Source organism: Cryptomeria japonica, chromosome 8, assembly GCF_030272615.1.
Source record: "Cryptomeria japonica chromosome 8, Sugi_1.0, whole genome shotgun sequence".
NCBI lineage: Eukaryota > Viridiplantae > Streptophyta > Pinopsida > Cupressales > Cupressaceae > Cryptomeria > Cryptomeria japonica.
In genome coordinates this window covers 203,115,731-203,139,229 of record NC_081412.1, presented here as the reverse complement: position 1 = coordinate 203,139,229, position 23,499 = coordinate 203,115,731, and the positions used below count along the sequence as shown (strand labels likewise).

At 33.5% G+C, this 23,499-nt stretch overlaps 1 protein-coding gene across 1 annotated transcript in view; it reads left to right on the top strand.

The window, feature by feature from the left end:
* Window positions 1-11,931: 11,931 nt before the first annotated feature.
* The window catches only part of LOC131048386 (calcium-transporting ATPase 2, plasma membrane-type), an 82,160-nt gene continuing 70,592 nt past the window's right edge, over window positions 11,932-23,499 (top strand). The window contains exon 1 of the mRNA XM_057982333.2: window positions 11,932-12,148. Coding sequence (XP_057838316.2) covers window positions 11,975-12,148 — 174 coding nt within the window. The 5' untranslated portion in view covers window positions 11,932-11,974. The remainder of the gene's footprint in view (window positions 12,149-23,499) is intronic.

Genomic DNA, 23,499 nt, shown 5'->3' with positions numbered 1-23,499 from the left:
ACTTGGGTTGTGACTCTTCTCCATGGAGTGGATGACCTCATGGGTAGTTATGACCGCATCGAGAATCTACTTGCCTGGAACAAAACCCCTATGAGAGGGGCTAATACATCTATCAAGAAGGGGTTTGGTTCTGTTGACAACAACTTTAGAGAAGATCTTGTAGACCAAATTGCATAGGTTGATAGGGCGATAATTATTCATAAACTTTGGGTCAGGAACTTTGGGAACCAAAACAATGAAAGTGTTATTCAATTTCTTCAGAAGGTTCCCAGTGTGAATGAAGTCCCTAGTAGCTTTGATTAAGTCATACTTCACAGTTTCCCAGAACACCTTAAAGAAAGTCAGAGGGAAGTCATCGGGTCCAGGGGCCTTAAAGCTAGCAATCGCAAAAACTGCCTCTTTAACTTCATCTTCAGACACTCAACACATCAGCATCTCATTGTCAGCATCATTCAGGACTTAAGGGATAAGATTGAGAAGCTTATCACTAACCTCAGTAGGTTCGCTCGCCCTGTCATTAGTATAATCATTAGCAAAGTATAGAGAAGCCCATTGACCAATCTTGCTAATCCCCACCAATTCTTCATTTATGTTATTGAAAATGAAACAGATAGTGTTTCTCCTTTTGTGCTTTGATGTAGACCTATGAAAGAAGGAGGTGTTCCTATCCCCCTCAGTTAACCACTGGATTCTGGATCTTTGCTTCTAGTAGATTTCTTCAAGGCTCATGATTTCTTTCCATTTTTATCTCCAACATTCCTCCTCTTTGTGGATATCCATTGAGGTGGTCCCCTTCGCAATGGTTCTCTAGAGGCGATCCAAATTGGTTTCAACCTCCTTCTTTCTCTTGAAGATATCACCAAAGGAAGATATAATCTAGACTCTGACCTCCCTTTTGATTATCTCCAACTTTTTAGAGATTCTAAACATAGCAGAACCTTTAACAGGGGAATTCCACCAATTTTGAATACATTGTTTGAAGTCCGGGTGAGAGTGCCACAAAATCTCATACCTAAAGGGTATGGGGCCTGAGACCGGACTATCAACCCAAGAAAGGAGGATCGGGGAATGGTTAGAGATAGTATGAGGGAGACACAAGAGCGAGGAATTGTTGCCAAGGTCCCACTTGGTAGAGATTAGAAACCTATCCAACCTAGCCTGAATCAGATTAGATCCTTTTCTGTTGTTAGACCAAGTGAAAGGATTCCCTTAAAGGTCAAGATCAAATAGCTCGTTATTTCTAACGAAGTCAGAAAAGTCAAGCATGCTATCACTGTAATCAATTAGACCACCTAACTTCTCAGAGGAAAAAGGAGAGATGTTAAAGTCACTGGCTAACATGAACATTGCCTCCCTATTATTAGTCATGAAGGTAGTGATTTCCTCCCAAACTAGAGCTCGACCATATCTAGTATTAGGAGCGTCAATGTTGAAGAGGTACCATGAGAAGTTATTCATAATGAACCTGGTAGTAAGAAAGTTGTGAGAAAGGCCAACAATGTGCCCATCCAACTTGCTCTTATTCTAGAGAGTTGCAATTCCCCCTGAAGCGCCTTCCGCCTCACTATAATAGAAGGCAACACTCGGTCGTATACTGTCCACAAGAGTAGCAAAATTTTGATAGGTCATTCTCACCTCTTGGATTAGAATAATATCAACCTTATTGGTTACTATGCATTTCTTAAGAGCGTGCTACTTTTGGGGGTTGTTTAAGCCCCTTAATTTCCATGAAAGGAACTTCATTTCTTGCCTTTTTGAGATGTCTCCAGAGTACATTGCCATCCACTGGCAATTTCTCTAGTTATTACCTTAGTTTTGAGGTTCCTCTCAGAGGGTCTGCTTGGTTTAGAGTCATTTCCAACATCTGCCTTCTTATTTCCTCTAGTTTTTCTTTTCGGTTCTTGCCATTCCTCTTTTGCTTTATCCACAGGCGAAGACGGAGCAGAACGACTACCACGAGAGAGAACAATGATCTCCCCTGTAGATCTAGAAGTTGTAGAAGAGGAGGTCAGATCTAGGACGTTCACTTTAGGAGGCGTGGGCTCAACTCCTGTGCACCATATAATTCTCTTGTTTCCCCCCATAGTATTGGGATTCAGCTGCTTGAGCACAAACAGAGTGGTCTCGTTGTACCCTTTCTTATCTTTAAAGCACTCTTCAGCTTTCAATCCTTCTTGTTCTACCTTCCACTGGGAGATCTCTCCCTCTTCTAAGTCCGGGTCCAAGCATCTCCCCGAGGAGGGAGGTGTCGCCTTGGGGTTAGGGGTCTTCATCATATTAAAAATACCTTCCAAGAAGGGGTAGCCCTCCTCAATAGTATATTGAGGACCATCCCTTCCCTTCAAATCCTTGACCTGATCCTCAATATTGTCAGTAATTAGGGGATTGGGGGGACTAACATTTTGAGTTGCCTCCACATTGACAATTCCGGGGGAGGACAACTTCTCCTTTAGTTTTTCCTCCAGAGGTAGAGGGGTCGGGCAGTCAGCTATTACATGACCATGTTTTCCACACCTTTGACAATAAAGGAAGGCATTCTCATAGACAATAGCCTCCATCCATTTACCCCATTTGAATCTGAGAGCTATGAAGTTAGGGAGGGGGTTGTTAATAGCCACATTCATGCATAGGTGAGCATAAGTGAGTCTGGACTTCTGCATCGTCACATTGTCAGCAACAATGAACTGATCAAAAGAGTTGCCAATCCATCTAAAAATGGTGTCATCCCAGAACTCCAAAGGGAGGCCAGGGAGTCTGATCCAGACTGACGCCAGTCTGAGGAGGTCTGCACTAGGGTCAAACCTCGACTTCCACTTAGAGAGAGCTAAGCAGTGTTTGTCGTAAGATCATGAACCAGACATGATGTAAATAAAGTCTTCTTCTGCAATGAGTCTGAATAAAATGAGCCCACCTGACATAACAGAGACAAAGACACTACCTTTTAGTTTCCATCTAGAACCAGCCCATCTTTTGAACATATCTATCGTGGGTCTGAAGGCCAAGAATCTCCCCACCAAGCAGAGTTGTAGGGAGGAGGCAATATTATCCATAATATTGTTGGGGAGACAAATCTCAGGACCATCTTCACCAGCAGTTACCTTTGGATGCAAAGTCGACGACCCCGACTTAGTATTTCCAACATTTAACCTTTCCATGTGCTCGCTTGAGCTTCCCCAGACAAATGCCCCACAACATCAGTCTTGGGAACCTTTCTAAGAGAATCCAAGTTGGAGGTCTCATGTGGAATCTTCACATGGGAGGGAACCTCATGCAAAGTCACATTACAAGCGTCCACGACAAAATCAACAAACAAGGGAGCCCACCCAACACTCTGGGAGCACAGCACAAGAGCCAGATTCAGACATAGCTGTAGGTTAGCAGGGGGGTCAGGTTTTAGGGAGGACGGGCCCTCCCCTACAGAAACGACAGCCATTGCAGAAATTCAAAATTGCGGTGAGCAGGAAAGTTGCAGACACCAACAGGAAAATAGATGCAAAATGTATAGAGGGAATTTCACTTAAGAATTATAAGAATTTTTGGAGGTAATCTTTATCTATTGTCTCGATTTCATACAATATTTTGATAATATTGTAAGGTTTGTGGATATAAGTATAAGATATTAATCTCTTTTCTACAATATATCTCTTAAGCTAGATATAGATCTTAGTTATATAATAGATTAGCAAATTAGTTGACTTCAATTTTTTGAATAAATTTATATGAAAGTTAAGTATTATTGAAAAATATTAATCTAAATAATGATTAAATAAATTTTACTTTTGTTGCCAAATCTTTTCATTTTTTAATTCAAACAATATCAAGTTATTTAAATATTATTTGAACATAAGGAATTAAAAAATCCCTAATATTTTAAGATTAGATCTCTATATTTTGTCCTTTCTCCATTTCTTTCCTTTCCCTCACTTTTTATTTATTTGTCTTATGTTGATTTCATTTATATGTTTGTATTTGCATTTATATGTGTTAGTTTATCTATATTTATGTCTCAACTATACTTAAAGTTTCCATTTTATTTAATTATGCCGGCTACTAAAGTTTTAATTTGTTTGTTGAGCATTTTGGTTTGCTTTACCAATCTATATGTGTTTGATCTGTATTGAGCACCTTCATTCTTTAGTTTTTCTCTATTACTTCTTATTTACATGTGTGTAGAGGTAGGGTTTGACTATATTGAGGCACGATTTAATCTTTTAGGGTCTATTATCTAGATTTGATTGATTATTCTATTAGATCTCTTGAGATGGCTATAAATATGGTGATTTTTGGGGATCCAAATGACCTCATTTTTTTGGCTTTTAAAGGCAATCAACAATAATGATTCTTCTACCTTGAATCATAAGAATGTTGTCAATTTCATTTTCCATGCAACTCGATATTTCTCTATTAACCAATCCTCAAAGTTTCATCCAAAAGATAATGATTGCTTGAAAAAATATTAGAGACTAATGGAGGATAGATAAAACTACGCCCATGGTGTGGATTCACAATCTACTGAGAAGAAGATTATAACCAAGAGTCACTAGAATAACTTGAACATAAGTAGGTAATGTAATGAAGCCTAACATTATAGGTAATGCACATTGTAAGAGTTCTTAGAGTCAAGTGATCAACATTATAAGAAATTAAGATGGTAAAATCAAATAAATAAATAGAAGAATCATCAATATTAATATAATTAAGGAGGTATAAACTATAGGTATTAACATCAAAACCATTATTGAAATGAAGGTTCACTTAATCCTAGTTGAATTTGTACTAACAATAATCAATAAGAGCATCATTTTACTTATGAACTTGAACAAAAGAGAACTTAGACAAATAAAAAATGGTAGCAACATAATTATAATGAATGACTTGATACAATAGTGGCCATATTTGAGGGTTTGTAGAAGACTGTATATGAAAATATGGTAATTCCTATTGAAATGCACTATGATACGAAGGTGAAGTCTGTATTAGGTGCCAAAGAGAGATCTTAGATCATATAGTCTATATCTACTTAATAAGATTATGCTCCTTGGTGCTATCCATAAAAATATGAGGAGACCTGGTGGAATAGTAGGATGGTTGAGGAAGGGAAATAGGGATAGGAACAACCTATTTTTTTCAAGTGTTATATGTGTGAGCTACCATTTGGTAATCAATATCCATAAGCACATTACACTTCATATGTTGAAGAACATGAGTGAGAAAAGTAGAAGTTTTGGGACTATCAAGAATACCCTAAATAATTATCATGGGAAGATTTAAGGTGAATATGAAGCAAGGGATATATGAACAATGATTTTAGGAATGAAATTTTTTTTAACATTATTGGACTTGTACAACATCTCACTAGTAGATGGGACAAGTATATATTAACAATGATTAAACTATTTGTAGATGATTGTCTTCTTAAGGAATATGTGATGTAAGAGACGAAACAAGAATAATAAACTCAACATATATCCACAAAGGATTAAATGTGAGGTGAGAATCTTTATGAACAACTATACTTCAACATCAGATGTGAAAACAATTGTATTAAAAGTGAGTAGAATAATGTTAATAAAGTGATCTATAATTTTATACCATTCTACTAAACACATCCCTAAAAATATAAGGAATTTTAGGAAAGGGATCAAAAGATGAGAGTGACATAGCAAGAGGTAAATCAACATTACATGCACCGTTTGACAAAAATTAGAAAGATATGCAAAAGAAAAAGATAAGAAGTCAATTTTAAAAGAAAGGAAGGAGTTAAAAGAAAATTGTAGGCAAAATCAAGGATACTATATGTAAAGCGGAAAATAATCGAACCCTAGTTGCTCTCCCCTCTTCCAACTCCAAGGAGAGAGAAGGGAGGTTACTAGGGTTGACGGTTTTCACTTAGGGGAGACTTTACATTCAAAAGAGGGGTTGAAACCCACAAGATCCAATCCCACGCAATGCAAGATTGGATTCTAAATGAGTTTCAAGGGTTAAGACAGCAAGGCTACCCTCTTTTGTAAAGAATGTGGATAGAATAATTAAGCTAGGAATGCATAGAAAGTGAGAAAGATTCGCTTATAAACTGAGATAGGGATATAGGATGAAGCTGCGGACCTGGAATTAGCAGTAAAATGTCGATGCAGCGTTGTCTTGCAAATTTGAGCAAAAGTTGACGGGACGATGGCGCCCGACGTGCACACGGTCCTCCGAAAAATCTGCGAAACGAAGGGGGATCTGTTCGTCTCTGCACAAGGATTCTAGATCTTCAATTTCAGCAGCGTACCTGCAACCTACACACAGAAAAGCGAAGACGATTGGGGGGTTAGGGATTAGGGGTTTGCCCTTAGGTCAAACCCCGGTTTTGGAATTAACCAAGAAATGAGAAATGTTGTAAATGTAAATGACTGTAATGTAAAACAAGTACTAGTACCTTGTTGTAAGGATGTTTGTATCCTTATGTGCGAAGGTATAGATGTTGTTGTTTGTTGTATGTTGTATGTTGTAGTATGTGATCTCCTCTTCAATGGTTGAATCCTTGTCTTGAATGCAACACTTAGCCTTGAATGGAGACTTAGAATGATCAATTGCTTGAAGGAATGCTTGAATGCTTGAATGTTTGAATGTTTGAGTATCGTTTCCATGCCTTTTTCGTCTTAGCAAAATGAGAGAGGAAAAGTAGTTTATATACTTGCCAATTAGGGTTGATAGACTGATTTTCCCGACCTTAGGCCGACCAGGAAATGTTATTTTCCAAATTGCAAACAAAAAGACCCGAAGCCGCATAGGAGACCGGGCCCAAAATAGGGCCAGGGACCAGGGCGCTGGGCGCTCTGGTCCCACCTCCCGGGACAGCAGGGTGCAAGGAGGGATCAGGCAAGGTGCTGGAAAAATGCAGTTTTTGGTGTCATGAACAAGTTTCGGGGTCTCCATTCAGGTTCAGTGTTGCGTCGCCATCGTGAAGACCGAAATGCGATCGAAATTGCAAGTGTCGCAATTTTAAGACGCTACACTATATTTCTCCTTTAGGATTATGGAATAGCATTTCAATAGTGCCCCCAAAAATAAGAGAACAATTTTTGTTGGAAGAATTTCTTTAAAGAGGTTTTAAGTGTACAAAGATGAATTCACAAAAATATAAAAGGTAAATATTAATCTACTTTAAAATTAAATTTATATTAATCAAGGTTGGAAATGAAAATGCTAATTTACCAAAATAGAATATAAAATTCATAAATTAATTTCATAAATTAAATAGAGGAAAATAAGAAACTTGTGTGTTAAAAGATGGTGAACACTATCCAAGATGAAAGTGCATTGAGTGGATGTTTGCACTACATGTTGTCATCCATACAACTAGAATAATGAAAGAGATTCTAAGAATTTCAAAATCTAATCTAGCATTTCACACAAATTTGTTCAAGCGGATAAGAGTGTACCAATGCTATACAAGATAGTTAAATGGATAAAGAAATATAATAAATAACAAGATTTATATATTATATAAAATATAAAATAAAGAAGAACAAAAAATATGAAAGCACTTGCTCTCAAAATGCCTATAAGAATAAGATAGAAGAAAATTATTTGGGTTGCTTGGGGGTTTTGATTTTAAGTCAAACCGTACTTTGTTAATTCTACCTTCATAATAGGCAAGACAGATAAAATGAAATATTTTGTGTGTGCTTCTATCCCAAGTGTGTTTTGGAATGGTAATGTTATGTATGGGCACTCCTATCCCAAGTGTGTCTAGGAATGATAAGAATTGCAATAGCAATGAAAATTAGAGAGAAAATAATAACAAGAACAATAAAAGAGAAATATTGCCTAGAAAGGATTGATGAAGCCAAGGAGACAAGAGAGTTGAAGTAAAATGCTACAAGACAACTATAGAATGCTTGAGAGAGCTATTTGAGAGATTGAGAGAGTCTAAAAAAAGAAAACCTTATAAGAAAAAAAAGTGATTCATTAAAATATTATATCAAAAAGTGAGAAGAGAGGCCAAAGAAAGGAGTTGACAAGCCATTTGGATACATCCTGAGCTATTACCACTTACTTGAGAAGGTAACAAGTGGTGAAATGATAAAAATAACCAAGTTAAATGAGAAACTATCATGGGACATTGCCACATTTTACTATTGCTTAGGTAATTTAAACTTTAAATTGACGAAGCACTCTAGGAATCACAAGGATAGCATAAAGGTTGACAAAAAGAAAAATAAGGCATTCTCACAATAGGAGGAAAAAAGGCTAATGGAAATGCTAAAATGAACCTAGGGAAACTCTAAAGAAGGGATGTCAAAACAAGCACAGAACATAGTATGAAATTGAAAGAGTATATTTTTAATCCTCAACTTGCATTTCTACATTCAATTCAATGTCCATTCTTGTAGCAATTTTTGACTCATTTCACCTATTTATTGGTCTTAAATTGCCATTGATATGTTTTATGCTTCAACTAGACCCATCTTAGGGCTAAGAATCAACTACCTTGAAAGTCCTGGGTCAAAATTCAATATCAAGACAAAATGCATCTAAGAACTATGCATGATAAAAATTACATGAATGCTAGAGTCTAAATCAACTTATTTTTTGGGTTTTAAAAGCCCCAACCTAGCATTTCGCCAATTCTCTTTCAAACAATTATTTTAAAATCAATATGGACATGTAAAACCCCTTTTCCCCCATTTTGAGTTATTATGTGAACTATAGAAATTCTATATAAATCTTTTTATAATAAATGTTTCCTCTATAAGCCTCATACTATAGTTTTAGATCTATGTCTCCTCTATGCTTCCATTCTTTCCAAATCCCTTATCCACACCCTTGTTGTAGATCCGCAATCTCCTATCCCAATTATATTAGTGTCATTTTCCAGCTCCCATTACACAAACCCATGCTACCCAAAAATAAATAACTTCTCAAGGTTCATTGCTACCCTACAAAAGAGCATATGTATACCTCTAACCTTTCCAAGGATTTATTTTTTATGGTTGAAACATAATCCACCTAGTATTGGCATAGGTATATACAAAACTGCCTATGATTGATCTAAGTGTCTATAGTAGCACCTAGGTCCTTGTAGTTTATCCTACATAACTCTTAGAGACTCAAAATTTACAAGCCCTCTCTTCCAAACATCTCTAGTACTCCTTCCATAGTTTTAAATTTAATCAATAACATCTACAAGAGCACATGGTCATTCTCCTTCTCTCTTGCGATTCCCTAGTTTACATTTTTTATTGCTTAACTTTATTTTAATCAAATTCATTGTTAAAGATCTAAAATAATCTATCATATCTTCGTATATGTTAATAATCCATTTCATGTTTGATAGATAAATAGCTTAATACATTGAACATATACTCTTAGGTATTTGAGTTTGTACCACCTTAATCACATAAGACGTGTTTCAATCTTTCAAAATGCCAAGCCATGAATACATGCATGTACAAGTTAATATTGTGTGCCACATAGGAAAGCATAAAATGTCTTTGGTAATAAAAGTTCACGTCAAGCTAAGAATGCACTTGTGTTGCTTAGCTATTTTATTTCTTAGTTTAGGTTTTCTTATATATAAATCATTGTTTTAATCACAACTCCTTGTTTCTAGGTTTAATTTAATAATGGTTAGATGTAGAAGTGTTTAACACAAGATGTGCTTATTTTATCTACATTTAGATATGAGAGTTATTTACTGGAAATTTCTCATAGTTATGGCACCTAAAGTGTTGTGTCAAAATCCATTAGAGGATAATGATTTGGAGTCTAGGCTTGATTGTTACCCCCTCAATGTCTTTCATCAATACAAAAAATACCAACGATCAATAGCTTAGTGGGTCCATTATTTATGGAATTATAAGACAATAAAATATTTTTAAAAAACTATTAGATTTATGACTTTTAAGTTAGTATTTTTATACATAAAATACAAATTTGAAAAACATATAACCATAAGAGTCCATATACAATGACATATCTAGATAAACATGACAGTCTATAATTTATGGATCAAATTTTATCTTTATATTTGTAGCTCAAAGAAAAGTTCATTACCCGAACACACTTTTCCCTCTTGTTTTACACCACTTTGTGTGTAGGTCCTACTACATAGTGCTGGAATAATTTTTTTTATCTTATTTGGACACTCAATGATCCCATACTTTGTTCATCACTTGAAAAGACAAAATCCCTCTATTCATATCACTTTCACTTACCATTCATGTACTTCCCTTGCCCAAGTCAAGGTTGCCATCACAATGTTGACCTAAGACAAAGCTCCTTTTGTGAGCTTGACCATCTTAGATGTAAATTTAGATTTTTATTATATTTTCAAGGTGACTTAGCTTAACATTATTGTATGTACGCTAAAAAATTTAAATTTGAATGCCTAGGACTTGTATAATGGACATTACCCCTAGGTCATTAAGTGCTATAATTGTCATTCATTGATGCCCCAAGATCATAGAACTTATATTTATATCTATCATATCTATTTTTTGCATTAGTCACACATGTCTACCATGTTTTCTCTTGCTTTAGCTAAATCAAAATGTCGATTCCTACTCTCAATTTATCATCTTAAGCATGCACTTCAGTCTTAGGCATGCATTAGATCATTGTCTTAGGTATTCATTACAATTCTCTTGCATGTAGTTGACTACTTATGCATACATTGCTTGGTGTATACTCCAACTTTTCACAAAATAATTGAATCAATCAAGGCCGAGAGTTGATTGCAATAAAGGAAGTCTCAAGGATTTCCTATTACCATAATCAAACCCAAGAAGGGTTCCTCAACACCAATAAGACTTCTATAATTTGTAGATGCAAACACAAATGAATCCTATTCCACATGTAAAAGAAAAAATAACTTTAGAGATTAAGACAACATGCAAAAGTCAGGGGTCACCCTCTTGAAGATCAAGATAACCTTTTAGAAGATCCAAGTCACTCTTGCAGCCTCAATCTAGATCTCTACACAATTTCAATGTTCACATAACAAATTCATCATAATTTCTTATTTCCATTTTCCATCTCAATTGTAGATTTTTAAATTCTATAATAATTAATTCATCATAACACTCAATTAATTCAACAAGCACATTCATTATAGCATTCTGTTTCTATTTTCAATTTTCTACCATAATCAATCCAATCCCCCATAAATGGTTATCCAACCCCTAGAATGCACCAATGCATAAATTATCCTCATACATCATAACTTAAGATAAATTATGCATAGGTGCATCCTAAGAGCTAGATAGGTTTCACTCTATTTAATTCAACATAACACATTCATCATAACATTCTATTTCAATTTTTAGTTTTCTATCATAATCAATCCAATCTCCCAGAAATGGTTATCCGACCCCTAAGATGCACCAATTCATAAATTATCCTCATACACCATAACTTAAGATAAATTATACATAAGCACATCCTAAGAACTAAATAGATTCATTCTATTTAATTCAACATAACACATTCATCATAGCTGAATAATTTTATATCTTTTTCCGAGAATCACTCCACATGGAGAGAGAGAAGCATCAATATGGTAACCTAATTGTAAGGGTCACCAGTTCAGTAACATCCATATTGTGCAGGCCACTAATAATAGAATAGCAAGACAAAATTGCACAAGTGGCAGCCCAATCTACTAGTGTCCGAATAGGGTTTTTTGTGTGATGGATGACAGCTTTCAGGATTCTTTCCTATAGAATTGGAGAAATTCTCCACTATTGATCTGTATTTCAAATTGCATACGTTTCCCTTGAATATCTCCAAAATGGTTCAAAAACTTCTAAGTATCGTCTTCCCCGAAGCTTCGCCGAAGACGACGGAGGACAAGTGTCCAATGTACGCAACCGCTCACATGGACCAATAGCGAAAAAGATAGGAACCCCAAATTTTAAAAACAAGAAGAGGGAGAAGATAATAGCAGAAGTAACCCTTTTCATTCCAAACTTGGTCTGCCGCAACAATGGAGAAATATCTGAGTAAAAATTTCGGAGTGGAAGCGAAGCATTCGAGCAAAGCTGCTCTACAGAGATGGCGAGACCTCTGCTCTGTTGTGAAGAATAGCAAAAGGAGGTTTCGCTACATTGCCGATTTGGAAAAACGAAAAGAAATCGAGCAGATCCGAAGCATAAACAAGGTGCACAATTCTTTCTTTTAAATGTACTCTAAAAATTTTATTGTTCTTCATTTATCAGATTTCTGTTAAATCTATTTTTCAAATTTATTGTTCTTCATTTATCAGATTTCTGTTAAATCTACTCTTAAAATTTATTGTTCTTCATTTATTAGATTTGTTTAAGCGCCCTGTTTTATAGTAATCTTTTGTTCTGTTTTAAAGTTATCTTTTGTTCTGTCTTACAGTAATCTTTTGTTTTTACTTCAGAGAAAGAGTATTTTGTAGGGAGTGTTCAAATACACTGATACAAAGGCATCTTTCAGTTATATTTGCAGTTTTTAATATATTGAAAGATATTTATACAGAGTTAACGAGATGACTGATCAAAAATTAATACAGATGTACTGATATTGATTTATTATTATTTCTTTGTTATGCTTTTTTTTCTTCTGTTTATCTTCATTGCCTGATATTAGCTTGCTCGGCTTTTATTTAGTAAAAAACAGTTTTCAATAAATATATATAGAAAGTTTGAATTTTTGAAGATACAATCAGGCAAAGGGTGGGCCCCACTAAAATTATATTAAAAACACAAATGTTTATACAATTAAATTATTTCTTAGAAAATATTAATAAAAAATAAACAATCAAATTAAAAAAACCCGTCAAAATCAAACCAAAAAGTACATACCAAAAAGTGCATATCACATTAATTTCGAAGTGGAGAAGTTTGACAGGAAAGACAAAGTTAGGGTCGCCATGGCCGGTACATATATCGTGATCTATTGAAACTCTTGTGATTGTTAATTGTACGGTCCGCAATTCTAGCCTCCACGCATCATGTTCTCCACGCATCATGTTCTTGTAATGATTTGAGAGTCATATAGGAGAAAGGATCTACTAGTTTTGCACCTTAACTTCGCATTTCTCAAAATTCTATGTAGTAATTTCAAATCACTCTGATTTTTTTACAACTACTTACTTGGCAAGTCGCCTGCTTATAACTAAGGTTTTAGGGCCACATCATCAAATATGATGCCACAGCAGCATGTTTTTTGTCAAGGTATCCAAAACAGCCCCCCAAAAAAGTGAGACCAATAGGTGTGCAAAAAGGCCCTAATACTTGTGTAGCTGATGTGGCATCACATGATTGGTTACTTTTCACAACAAATGGTATATTTCATACAACTATTGGTGCAATGTTATACAAAGGTTGTACATTAAATCAACGAGTATTGGGGTATTAAATCAACAACTTCTATCACAAGAATTGGAACGCTAGTAGTGTAAATTAGGTCTTATAGAATGATATATAAATCAACCTTTATAGATTGATGTAAATCAAATTTACATAAAAGTTTTACAAAATATAAGATAAAGGAATATATAATTTAAGTAATTTAAATACAAATTTGAGTTTTAATAAGTATTAAAAATATATTAATATAGATGTAGAAGGATTTTTCTTTATTGTAATAATAAATATTTTTATTGAATTTATATTGAAAGGGTTTTGATGGATTAAAATATGAACTGTCTTTTGTTTAAGGTTGACATTGTGTTCACAATTTTAATTTTCATATTTGCAATATTGAACTTTAACTCTAATCATACAACTCACAATCTTGAATCCTATTTTTTATTGGTCAAAAATCTATTAGCATGCACTCTATGCTCTTACTCTGAAAAATCTATGCATATAATCTTACCAATGTTTAATGTAGACACCCAAAAGTGTCCCCCTTTTTGCATTACGTCAATGTTGCTAATTATTCTTCCATATTAATTAAATAATTTTAATTATTGAATTAATCTAATTTCTTTCTTCTAAGTCAATATTTCTCTTTTTCATTTCAAACTAATTATTTAATTTCCATCTAATTTCTTTCTTCTAAGTCAATATTCCTCTTTTTCATTTCAAACTAATTATTTAATTTCCATCTAAATCATTTAATCAATCAATCCTCTTCGATTTAAATTAATTAAATAATTTAATTATTTGATTAATCTTGATTATTTACTTTAATTAGATGATCTTTATTGTTTAATTTGTGTTGAGTGTCTCCATGCTTTAGTTTTGTTGTATTACTTCATGTGTGTAGAGGTAGGGTTTGACTATATTGAGACACAATTTGGTCCTTTAGGGTTTATTATCTAGTTTTTATTGATTATTCTATTAGATTTCTTGAGATGACTATAAATATGGCATTTTTGGGGGGTCCAAATGACCTCATAGTCAACAGTAATGGTTCTTCTACTTTGAAACATAAGAATGTTGCCAATTTCATTTTCCATGCAACTCGATATTTCTCTATTAACCAATCCTCAAGGTTTCATCCAAAAGCTAATGATTGCTTGGAAAAAAATTAGAAACTAATGGAGGATAGATAAAACTATGCTTGGTGTGGATCCACGATCTACTAAGAAGAAGATTATAACCAAGAGTCCCTAAAATAACATGAACATAAGTAGGTAATGTAATGAGGCTTAACATTGTAGGTAATGCAAATTGTAATATTTCTTAGATTCAAGTGATCCGCATTATCATAAATTATGATGGTAAAATATAATTAAGAAATAGAAGAAACATCAGTATTAAAGAAATTGAGGTATAAACTATAGACATTAACATCAAAACCATTATCAATGAAGTTTCACTTAATCCGAGTTGAATTTGTAAGTTAACAATAATCAAGAAGAGCATCGTTTTACTTATGAACTTCAACAAAAGTGAGCTTAGACAATAAAAAATGATAGCAATAGAATTATAATGAATGACTTAATACAATAGTGGCTACATTTGTGGGTTTGTGGAAGATTATATAGGTAAATTTGGTAATTCTAATTGAAATGCACTATGATAAGACGGTAAAGTTTGTATTAGGTGTCAAAGAGAGATCTTTTTCTTTTTTTGATAAGTCACAGCCGAAGCGGTATTTTTAAGCTTTTCCCTAGAGCTAAGAACAAGTCGAGTAGACTCAAACCCAAGACCTCCCATGTAGGAGGCTTGCAACTAACTGTTGCGTTGTGGGGTCATCTTGACAAAGAGAGATCTTAGCTCATATAGTCTATATCTACTTAATAAGATCATACTCCTTGGTACTCTCCATAAAAATATGATGAGACGTGGTGGAATAGTAGGATGGTTGAGGAAGGGAAATAGGGATAAGAACACCCTAATTTTTTTTCCAAGTGTTAAATGGTAATCAATATCCATAGGCACATTACACTACATATGTTGAAGAACATGAGTGAGAAAAGTAGAATTTTTGGGCTATCAAGAATACCCTAAACAATTATCATGGGAAGAGAAGGTGAATATAAAGCAAGGGATATAAGAACAATGATTTTAGGAACAGAAGAAATATTTTGAGCATTATTGGAATTATACTACATCTCCTTAGTAGATGGGATAAGTATAGTAACAATGATTAAACCAAATTTGTAAATGATTGTCTTTTCAAGGAATTTATGATGTAAGAGACAAAACAAGAATAATACACTCAACATCTATCCATAAATGATTAAATGTGAGGTGAGAGTCTTCATGGACAACCATACTTCACCATTAGACGTGAGAGCATTGGAATGAAAAGTGAGTAGAGTAATGCTAATAAAGTGATCTATGATTTCATATCATTCTACTAAAACATCCCTAAAATCTAATGAACTTTAGGAAAGGGATCAAAAGATGAGAGTGACATAGGAAGAGGTAAATTGGCTTTACATGCATATAATGGAATATCTTGAACCTTTCGACAAAAACTAGAAAGAGATGAAAAGGAAGAAGACAAGATGTCCATTTTAAAAGAAAGGAAGGAGTTAAAGAAAATTGTAGACAAAATTAAGGATACTATATCTCTCCTATAGGATTATGGAAAAACATTTCAAGTAGTGCCCCAAAAAATAATGGAAATTTTTTTGGGGGAAGAATTTCTTTCATTTCTAAAAAGAATGTGTTTAAAAAGGTTTTTAAGTGTACAAAGATGGATTCACAAAAATATTAAAGGCAAATATTAATCTATTTTAAATTTAAATTTATATTAATATAGGTTGGGAATGAAAATGCTAATTTACTAAAATAGAAAGTATAAAATTCATAAATTAATTTCAAAAATTAAATAACATAAAATAAGGAAGTCTGTGTTAAAAGGTGGAGAACACTATCCAAGATGAAAGTGCATTGTGTGGATGTTTGCACTACATGTTGTCATCCATGCAACTAGACAAATGAAAAAAAATCTAAGAATGTCAAAATCTAATCTAACAATTCACACAAATTTGTTCGAGCAGATAAGAGTGTACCAAAAATATACATAATAGTTAAATAGATAAAGAAATATAATAAAGAACAAGATTTATATATTATATATAATATAAAATAAAGAAGAACAAAAAATATGAAAGTACTTGCTCTAAAAATACCTATAAGCATAAGAGAGAAGAAAATTATTTGGGTTGCTTGGGGGTTTTCCTTTGAGGTCAAACCCTACTTTGTTAATTCTACCTTCATAATAGCCAAGATAGATAAAATGAAATATTGTGTGTGTGCTCCTATACCAAGTGTGTTTTGGAATGGTAATATTATGTATGGGTACTCCTATCCCAAGTGTGTCTAGGAATGATAAAAGTTGCAATAACAATTAAAATCATAGAGAAAATAATGACAAGAATAATCAAAGAGAATTATCACCTAGAAAGGCTCAATGAAGCCAAGGAGACAAGAGAGTTGAAGGAGAATGCTAGAAGAGTGTTGTAGAATTCTTGAGAGAGCTATGTGAGAGCTTGCGGGAGTATAAAAGAGCAAACATTATAGGGAAAAAGTGATTCATTAAAATATTACATCAAAAAGTGAGAAGAGAGGCTAAAGAAAGGAGTTGACAAGCCATTTGGATTCATCTTAAGCTATTACCATTGACTTGAGAAGGTGATAAGTGGTGAAACGATAAAAATAACCGGTCTAAATGAGAAACTATAATGGGACATTCCCACATTTTGATATTGTCTAGATAATTTAAACTCTAAAATGACAAGGCACTGGGAATCAAAAGGATAACATAAAGGTTGAAAAAAAAAAACATGGAATACGACATTGTCACAAATAGGAGAAAAAAAGGTTAATGGAAGGGCTAAAATGAACCTAGGGAAACACTAAAGAATTGATACGAAAACAAGCACAAAACATAGTATGAAATTGAAAGACTATATTTTTAATCCCCAACTTGCATTTCTACACCTAGTTCAGTGTCCATTCTTGTAGCAAATTTTGACTCATTTCACCTATTTCTTGGCCTTAAATTGTCACTGATATGTTTTATGCTACAACTAGACCCATCTTGAAGCTAAGAAACAACTACCTTGAAAGTCAAGTCAAAATTCAATATCAAGATAAAATGCATCTAGGTATTATGTATGATAAAAATTACAAGAATGCTAGATTCTAAATCAACCTACTTTTTGGACCTTGAAAGCCCTAACCTAGTGTTTCTCCAATTCTCTCACAAACAATCAATGTAAAATTAATATGGACATGTAAAAACCCTTTTTCCCCATTTTGAATTATTATGTGTACTATATAAATTCTCTATAAACTTTTTATAACAAGCGTTTCTTATATAAGCCTGAAACTACGGTTTTAGATCTATGTCTCCTCCAAGATTCTATTATTTCCAAATCCCTTATCCACACCCTTGTTGTAGACCCACAATTCCCTCTCCCTATTATATTAGTGTCATTTTCCATCTCCTATTACACAAACCCATGCTACCCAAAAATAAATAACTTCTCAACGTTCATTGGTAGTTGTAATACTTTGCACACAATACAATCACCCTACATAAGAGCATACACCTCTAATCTTTCCAAGGATTTATTTTTTATGGTTGAAACGTAATTCACCCAATATTGGCACAAGTGTCTACAAAACTACCTAGGATTGATCTAAGTGTCTATAGTAGCACCTAGGTCCATGTAATTTATCTTGCATAACTCTTAAAGGCTCAAAATTTACAAGCCTTGTCCTCCAACCATCTTTAGTATTTCTTCCATAGTTTTAAAATTCAATCAAATAACATCTGCAAGGGCACACCGTCATTCTCCTTCACTCTTGTGATTTCCTAGTTTACAAATTTTTATTTCTCGATTTTATATTAATCTAATTCATTTTTAAAGATCTAAAATAATTTAGCATATCTTCGTATATGTTAGTAATCCATTTCATGTTTGATAGCCTGATAGCTTAATGCATTGAATGACATACTCTTAGGTATTTGAATTTGTAACACCTTAATCACATAAGACACGTGTTTCAATCTTTCAAAATGCCAAGCTATGAATACATGCATGCACAAGTTATGATTGTATGCCACATAGGAAAGCATAAAATTATTTTTGGTAATAAAAGTTTACATCATGCTATGGATGTACTTATGTTATGTTGCTTAGCTATTTTATTTCTTAGTCTAGGTTTACTTAGATCTAAATCGTTGTTTTAATCACAACTCCTTGTTTCTAGGTTTAATTAACAATGGTTAGATGTACAAGTGTTTAATATAAGGTGTGTTTATTATACCGAGAAGCATCTACAATGACATACAAATATCTGTAAACAAAAAAATGATTTTGAATAAATTTGACGCGTAGATGACAAGTAAATGCATGCATGTTTTAGTTTCTCTATAAGTATTATTTTATTACTCTGAATAAAATAGAATCATTGCCACTTATCTCTAAGTATATGAAATTGTTACATCTTTAATGAGAGTGAAAGAGTGCAACATTATTCAACTCCATGTCCTTCTTGACAACTAATAAACATGCAAGACAATTATGTGACATCTCTCGACATATCTCTCTGCATTATTTTATGTATATATATTTTAGAATATAGGTATATAGTTTTACCTATATTTAGATATGAGAGTGACTTAGTAGAAATTTCTCATAGTTATGGCACCTAAGGTCTTGTGTCAAGATCCATTGGAAGATAATGATGGAGTCTAGGTTCGATTGTGACCCCCTCAATGTTTTTTATCAATACAAAAAATATCAATGATCAATAGCTTATTGGGTCCATTATTTATGATATTATAAGTGAAATGCTATGAAAATGGAGGTCAGTAAAAACCAATAGGAATTCATGTTAGTAACGAACTTTCAACCATAAGCAAAACATGAAGACAAATCCATTCAAAGCATTATCAAAGAATATTAGCAAGAAGGGGTTAGTTAGGAAATAAATAAACAAAATTACTTCCCCATGATGCTCCCTATGTCATGACTCTTCTTTGTCCTCCTCCTCTCCAAGATCATGCTGCTATGTGAAGTATGCCCTCAGTTGGAGCACTAACACATAGGGATGTCAAATGGAGGATGGGAGATGGTTGATTATGTGAAGTATTGAATGCTTGAAGATGTGAATGGAGTATTAATGTTAAATATCAATTCCAACTAATGGAAGACCTAAAACATAATACAAAGACTTCCTACAAAACATTCAAATTCTAAGCAAACTAACAATGCATGGATGACTCTTGTATCTCTTTAATAATGAAGGAATGAGCTCTATATATAGGAAAAATGGGCAAATGAAGAGTCGAGATTGAATTGTTTGAGGAAGGGTTAGGATTGCTTGAAGAAGTGTTGATCCTCAATCCATGTGCTCTTTTTTAAGCCAATCACATTTTGACAAGTGTAAACAAGGGGAGGCTTGAGATGAGAGGGGGACAAAGCATTAAATGCTTGAAGACTTGAAGGAAGCCATTAAAGGCTTAAGAGGACCCTAGAAGGAAGCCATTAAAGGCTTGAAGACTTTGAAAGAAGCCATTAAAGACTTAATTAGACTTTAGAAGGAAACCATTAAAGACTTAAAGACTTTAAAGGAAGCCATTAAAGGCTTGAAGACTTTAAAAGAAGCCATTAAAGGTTTGAAGACTCTAGAAGGAAACTATTAAAGGCTTGAAAACTTTAAAGGAAGTCATTTAAAAGTTTGAGTTGATGGGTTTTGGGTTAACCTTTGGTTTAGGAATGTGCAAACCATTAAAGGGTATTAGGCTAATAATAGGGGTTTTTACATGATTATAAGGAGGTTTATCTTGCAAGTTGCATTTTCTAGAAAGTGCAAGTGGGTGAGGGATTTAAGAATTTAAGTAAATAATTATTTATTTAAATGTGAGAGATGGGATTTAAATAAATGTTGATTTATTTAAATGTGAGAGGGGGGTCAATTAAACAAATATGCTTTATTTCTTTAATTAATTGTCAGAATATGGTTAAGTGAATTAAATCAAATAAATCAAATAATTTATCTAATTAACAGAAGAAAATAGATAGGATGAATTAATTAAATATTAATTTAATTAATAGTTGAACGATGGTTAAATAAGTAAATAAATATTAAATATTCATTTAATCAAGTGGATAGAAATGGGTGTCTATAATAAGGCAATAAAATAACATTTATTTATTTTTAAAACTATTAGATTTATGACTTTTAAATAAGTATTTTTATATATAAATTGCAAATTTGAAAAACATATAACAATAATAGGTCATATATAATGACATATTTAGATAAACATGACTTAGTCTATAATTTATGGATCAAATTTTCTTCTTTATATTTGTAGCACAGAAAAGTTTATTACCCAAGCATGCTTTTCCTTCTTGTTTTACACCACTTTGTGTGGAGGTCCTAAATACATAGTGCTAGCATATTTTTTTTTTTATCTTATTTGGACACTCATTGATCCCATACTTTATTCATCACTTGAAAATACAAAATCCCTCTATTCATATCACTTTCAATTATCATTCACCACGACCACGACCACCACCATCCTCATCCTCATCCTCATCCTCATCCTCATCCTCACCGTCACCGTCATCCTCATCATCATTGTCACCGTCACCGTCATCGTCATCACTCATCATCCATCAACATCATCATCACTCGTCATCGTCTGGACAGTCATTGATCCCATACTTTATTCATCACTTGAAAATACAAAATCCCTCTATTCATATCACTTTCAATTATCATTCACCACCACCACCACCATCCTCATCCTCATCCTCACCATCATCGTCATCGTCATCGTCATCGTCATCCTCATCGTCATTGTCACCGTCACAATCATCAATCGTCATCCATCAACATCATCATCAGTCGTCATCGTCATCCTCATCACTTGCCGTCGTCATCGTCATTGTCATTGTCATCGTCATCCTGAAAAATAAATTGAATGAATGATTCAATAATCGGATAATCTATTCAACAATATACAAACGTATATAAAGATATTACAAGGATGAAATTCTAAATTAAGAACAAGTCATTTAAAGTGAACTACTTAAAAACTAATTAACTAAAAAGAAAAAGTTAAATGCTAAATAAAGCTTAAAAGCTAATTAACTAAAAAGCTAAATGACCATTATACAAGGAACTAAATATAGGTGACTAAAATATAATTAAATATTCTAATACCCTCCCTTAATGGTCATTCTATCTACTAACTACCCTACAGAAGACACTGTATGTCTTTTGATCACAAATGAAAAGAACACTCTACTGCGGTGGAGACCCTCCCTGGATTTGAAAAGTGTTAATGACCAGGAATACCAGAATCCATCCAACTTGACGTTGGGTAACCAAACTGAAACCTGAAACCATGATTTTGAGGAAAAATCGGCAAACCCTCCAAAACTGAAGATACAAATCATCATTTTTGTGGAAAAAATGGTAAAAACCCTTAAAACGATTTTTGTGAAAAAAATCAAACAAAACCCTGAAACTTCGCATGGCAAGACCCAAAACACCACGTGGTAAGACACCAAACATCATGTAGTAAAAAATTAGACATTATGCAAGAAAACACCATACAACATCACGTGGTAAAACCCCGATTTTTGAGAAAAAAAATCAAGCAAAACCCTCCCATGATTTCTTATGGCGAAAAATCAGAAAATCCACGCAAGCTTTGTAGATGATAGATAATAATTTTTTAGGAAAAAATTCTAAACCCTGCGAACAATTTTTGAGGAAAAAAAATGTGAAAGCCCTGGGACCTGTAGGACGAGGTCTGGCCTAAATCAATTTGAGCAAGGCAATGATATTCAGATATCGTGAACATGCACTGTTTCCAGGTGTTGTGGCAACTGTTGAACTTTTGACTGTGTTCCAACATGATGATGGATAAAGATGCCATCACGAAAATGGAGGTTGAACGAGGTCAACCTAGTGAAAGCATGAGACAGAAGAATCTGATTCAAAAATTAGAATAGAAGCAGCTGCATAAAAAATCTGAAACCCTGGAGGAAAATTCTGGCACGAATTCCAAGGTGCAAATTTCAAGGTTTGGAAGAAACCCAAAAATTAAAATTTTCTGCAAACTTAAAAATTGAAATTTTTCTTGAAAATAATCAAAAAATAAAAAATAATTTGTAGAAAATAAAAAAATACCTCAGATTTTTTTGTAAAAAAACCAGAAAAATATTGACCATTTTTTTCCAGAAAAAATGCAAAAAAAGGGGCAGAAACCCTAGGTCAGATGTAAAACATAAACGACGCCCAAAAGACACCAAAATTCCCAACTTTCACAGAATTAGCAGAAATCGCTGACTGTTTTCAAATTCCAAGGCAAATTTGCCGGCGGAAAATTTGAGGCATGGAAAATGAGGCACCTAGGAAAATCTGAGACCAACCTAGAAAAGCTTTAAAAAAAACCACCAAAAATCTGAAATCAAAATGCAGATTCGACGACTCAAAAATTGAGGCATAGAAAACGATGCACTCAGAAAAATCTGACGTCGACCCAGTTGAGGTCTCGAAAAACCCACCAAGAATCTACAACTGGAATAAAATTTTGACTTGAACTAAAAGGTTAAAACCTTAGTCAAATATTGCAAAAACCCTAAGAAAATTTTCAATCTGCAAAAAAAAAAACCTCCAGGTTGCAGGCTTGAAAATCTCTAGAACCCTAAAAAAAACATGAACTGCTGCCCAACACAAAGAAATTTGCCCACGAACAAGAAACCCTCGAAAGCCTGAAAAAGCCTTCAAAAAAGCAAAATCGCTTTTTTATAAAAAAAACAATAAAAAAAATCTGGAAAATATTCCAGAAAGAAGGCCATGAATTTTTATTAAAAAATTCGCCAAACTTTAAAGAATCCCATCGACCCGCTTTGATACCATGAAAAATAAATTGAATGAATGATTCAATAATCAGATAATCTATTTAACAATATACAAACGTATATAAAGAGATTACAAGGACGACGTTCTAAATTAAGAACAAGTCGATTAAAGTGAACAACTTAAAAACTAATTAAGTAAAAAGAAAAAGCTAAATACTAAATAAAGCTTAAACATTAAT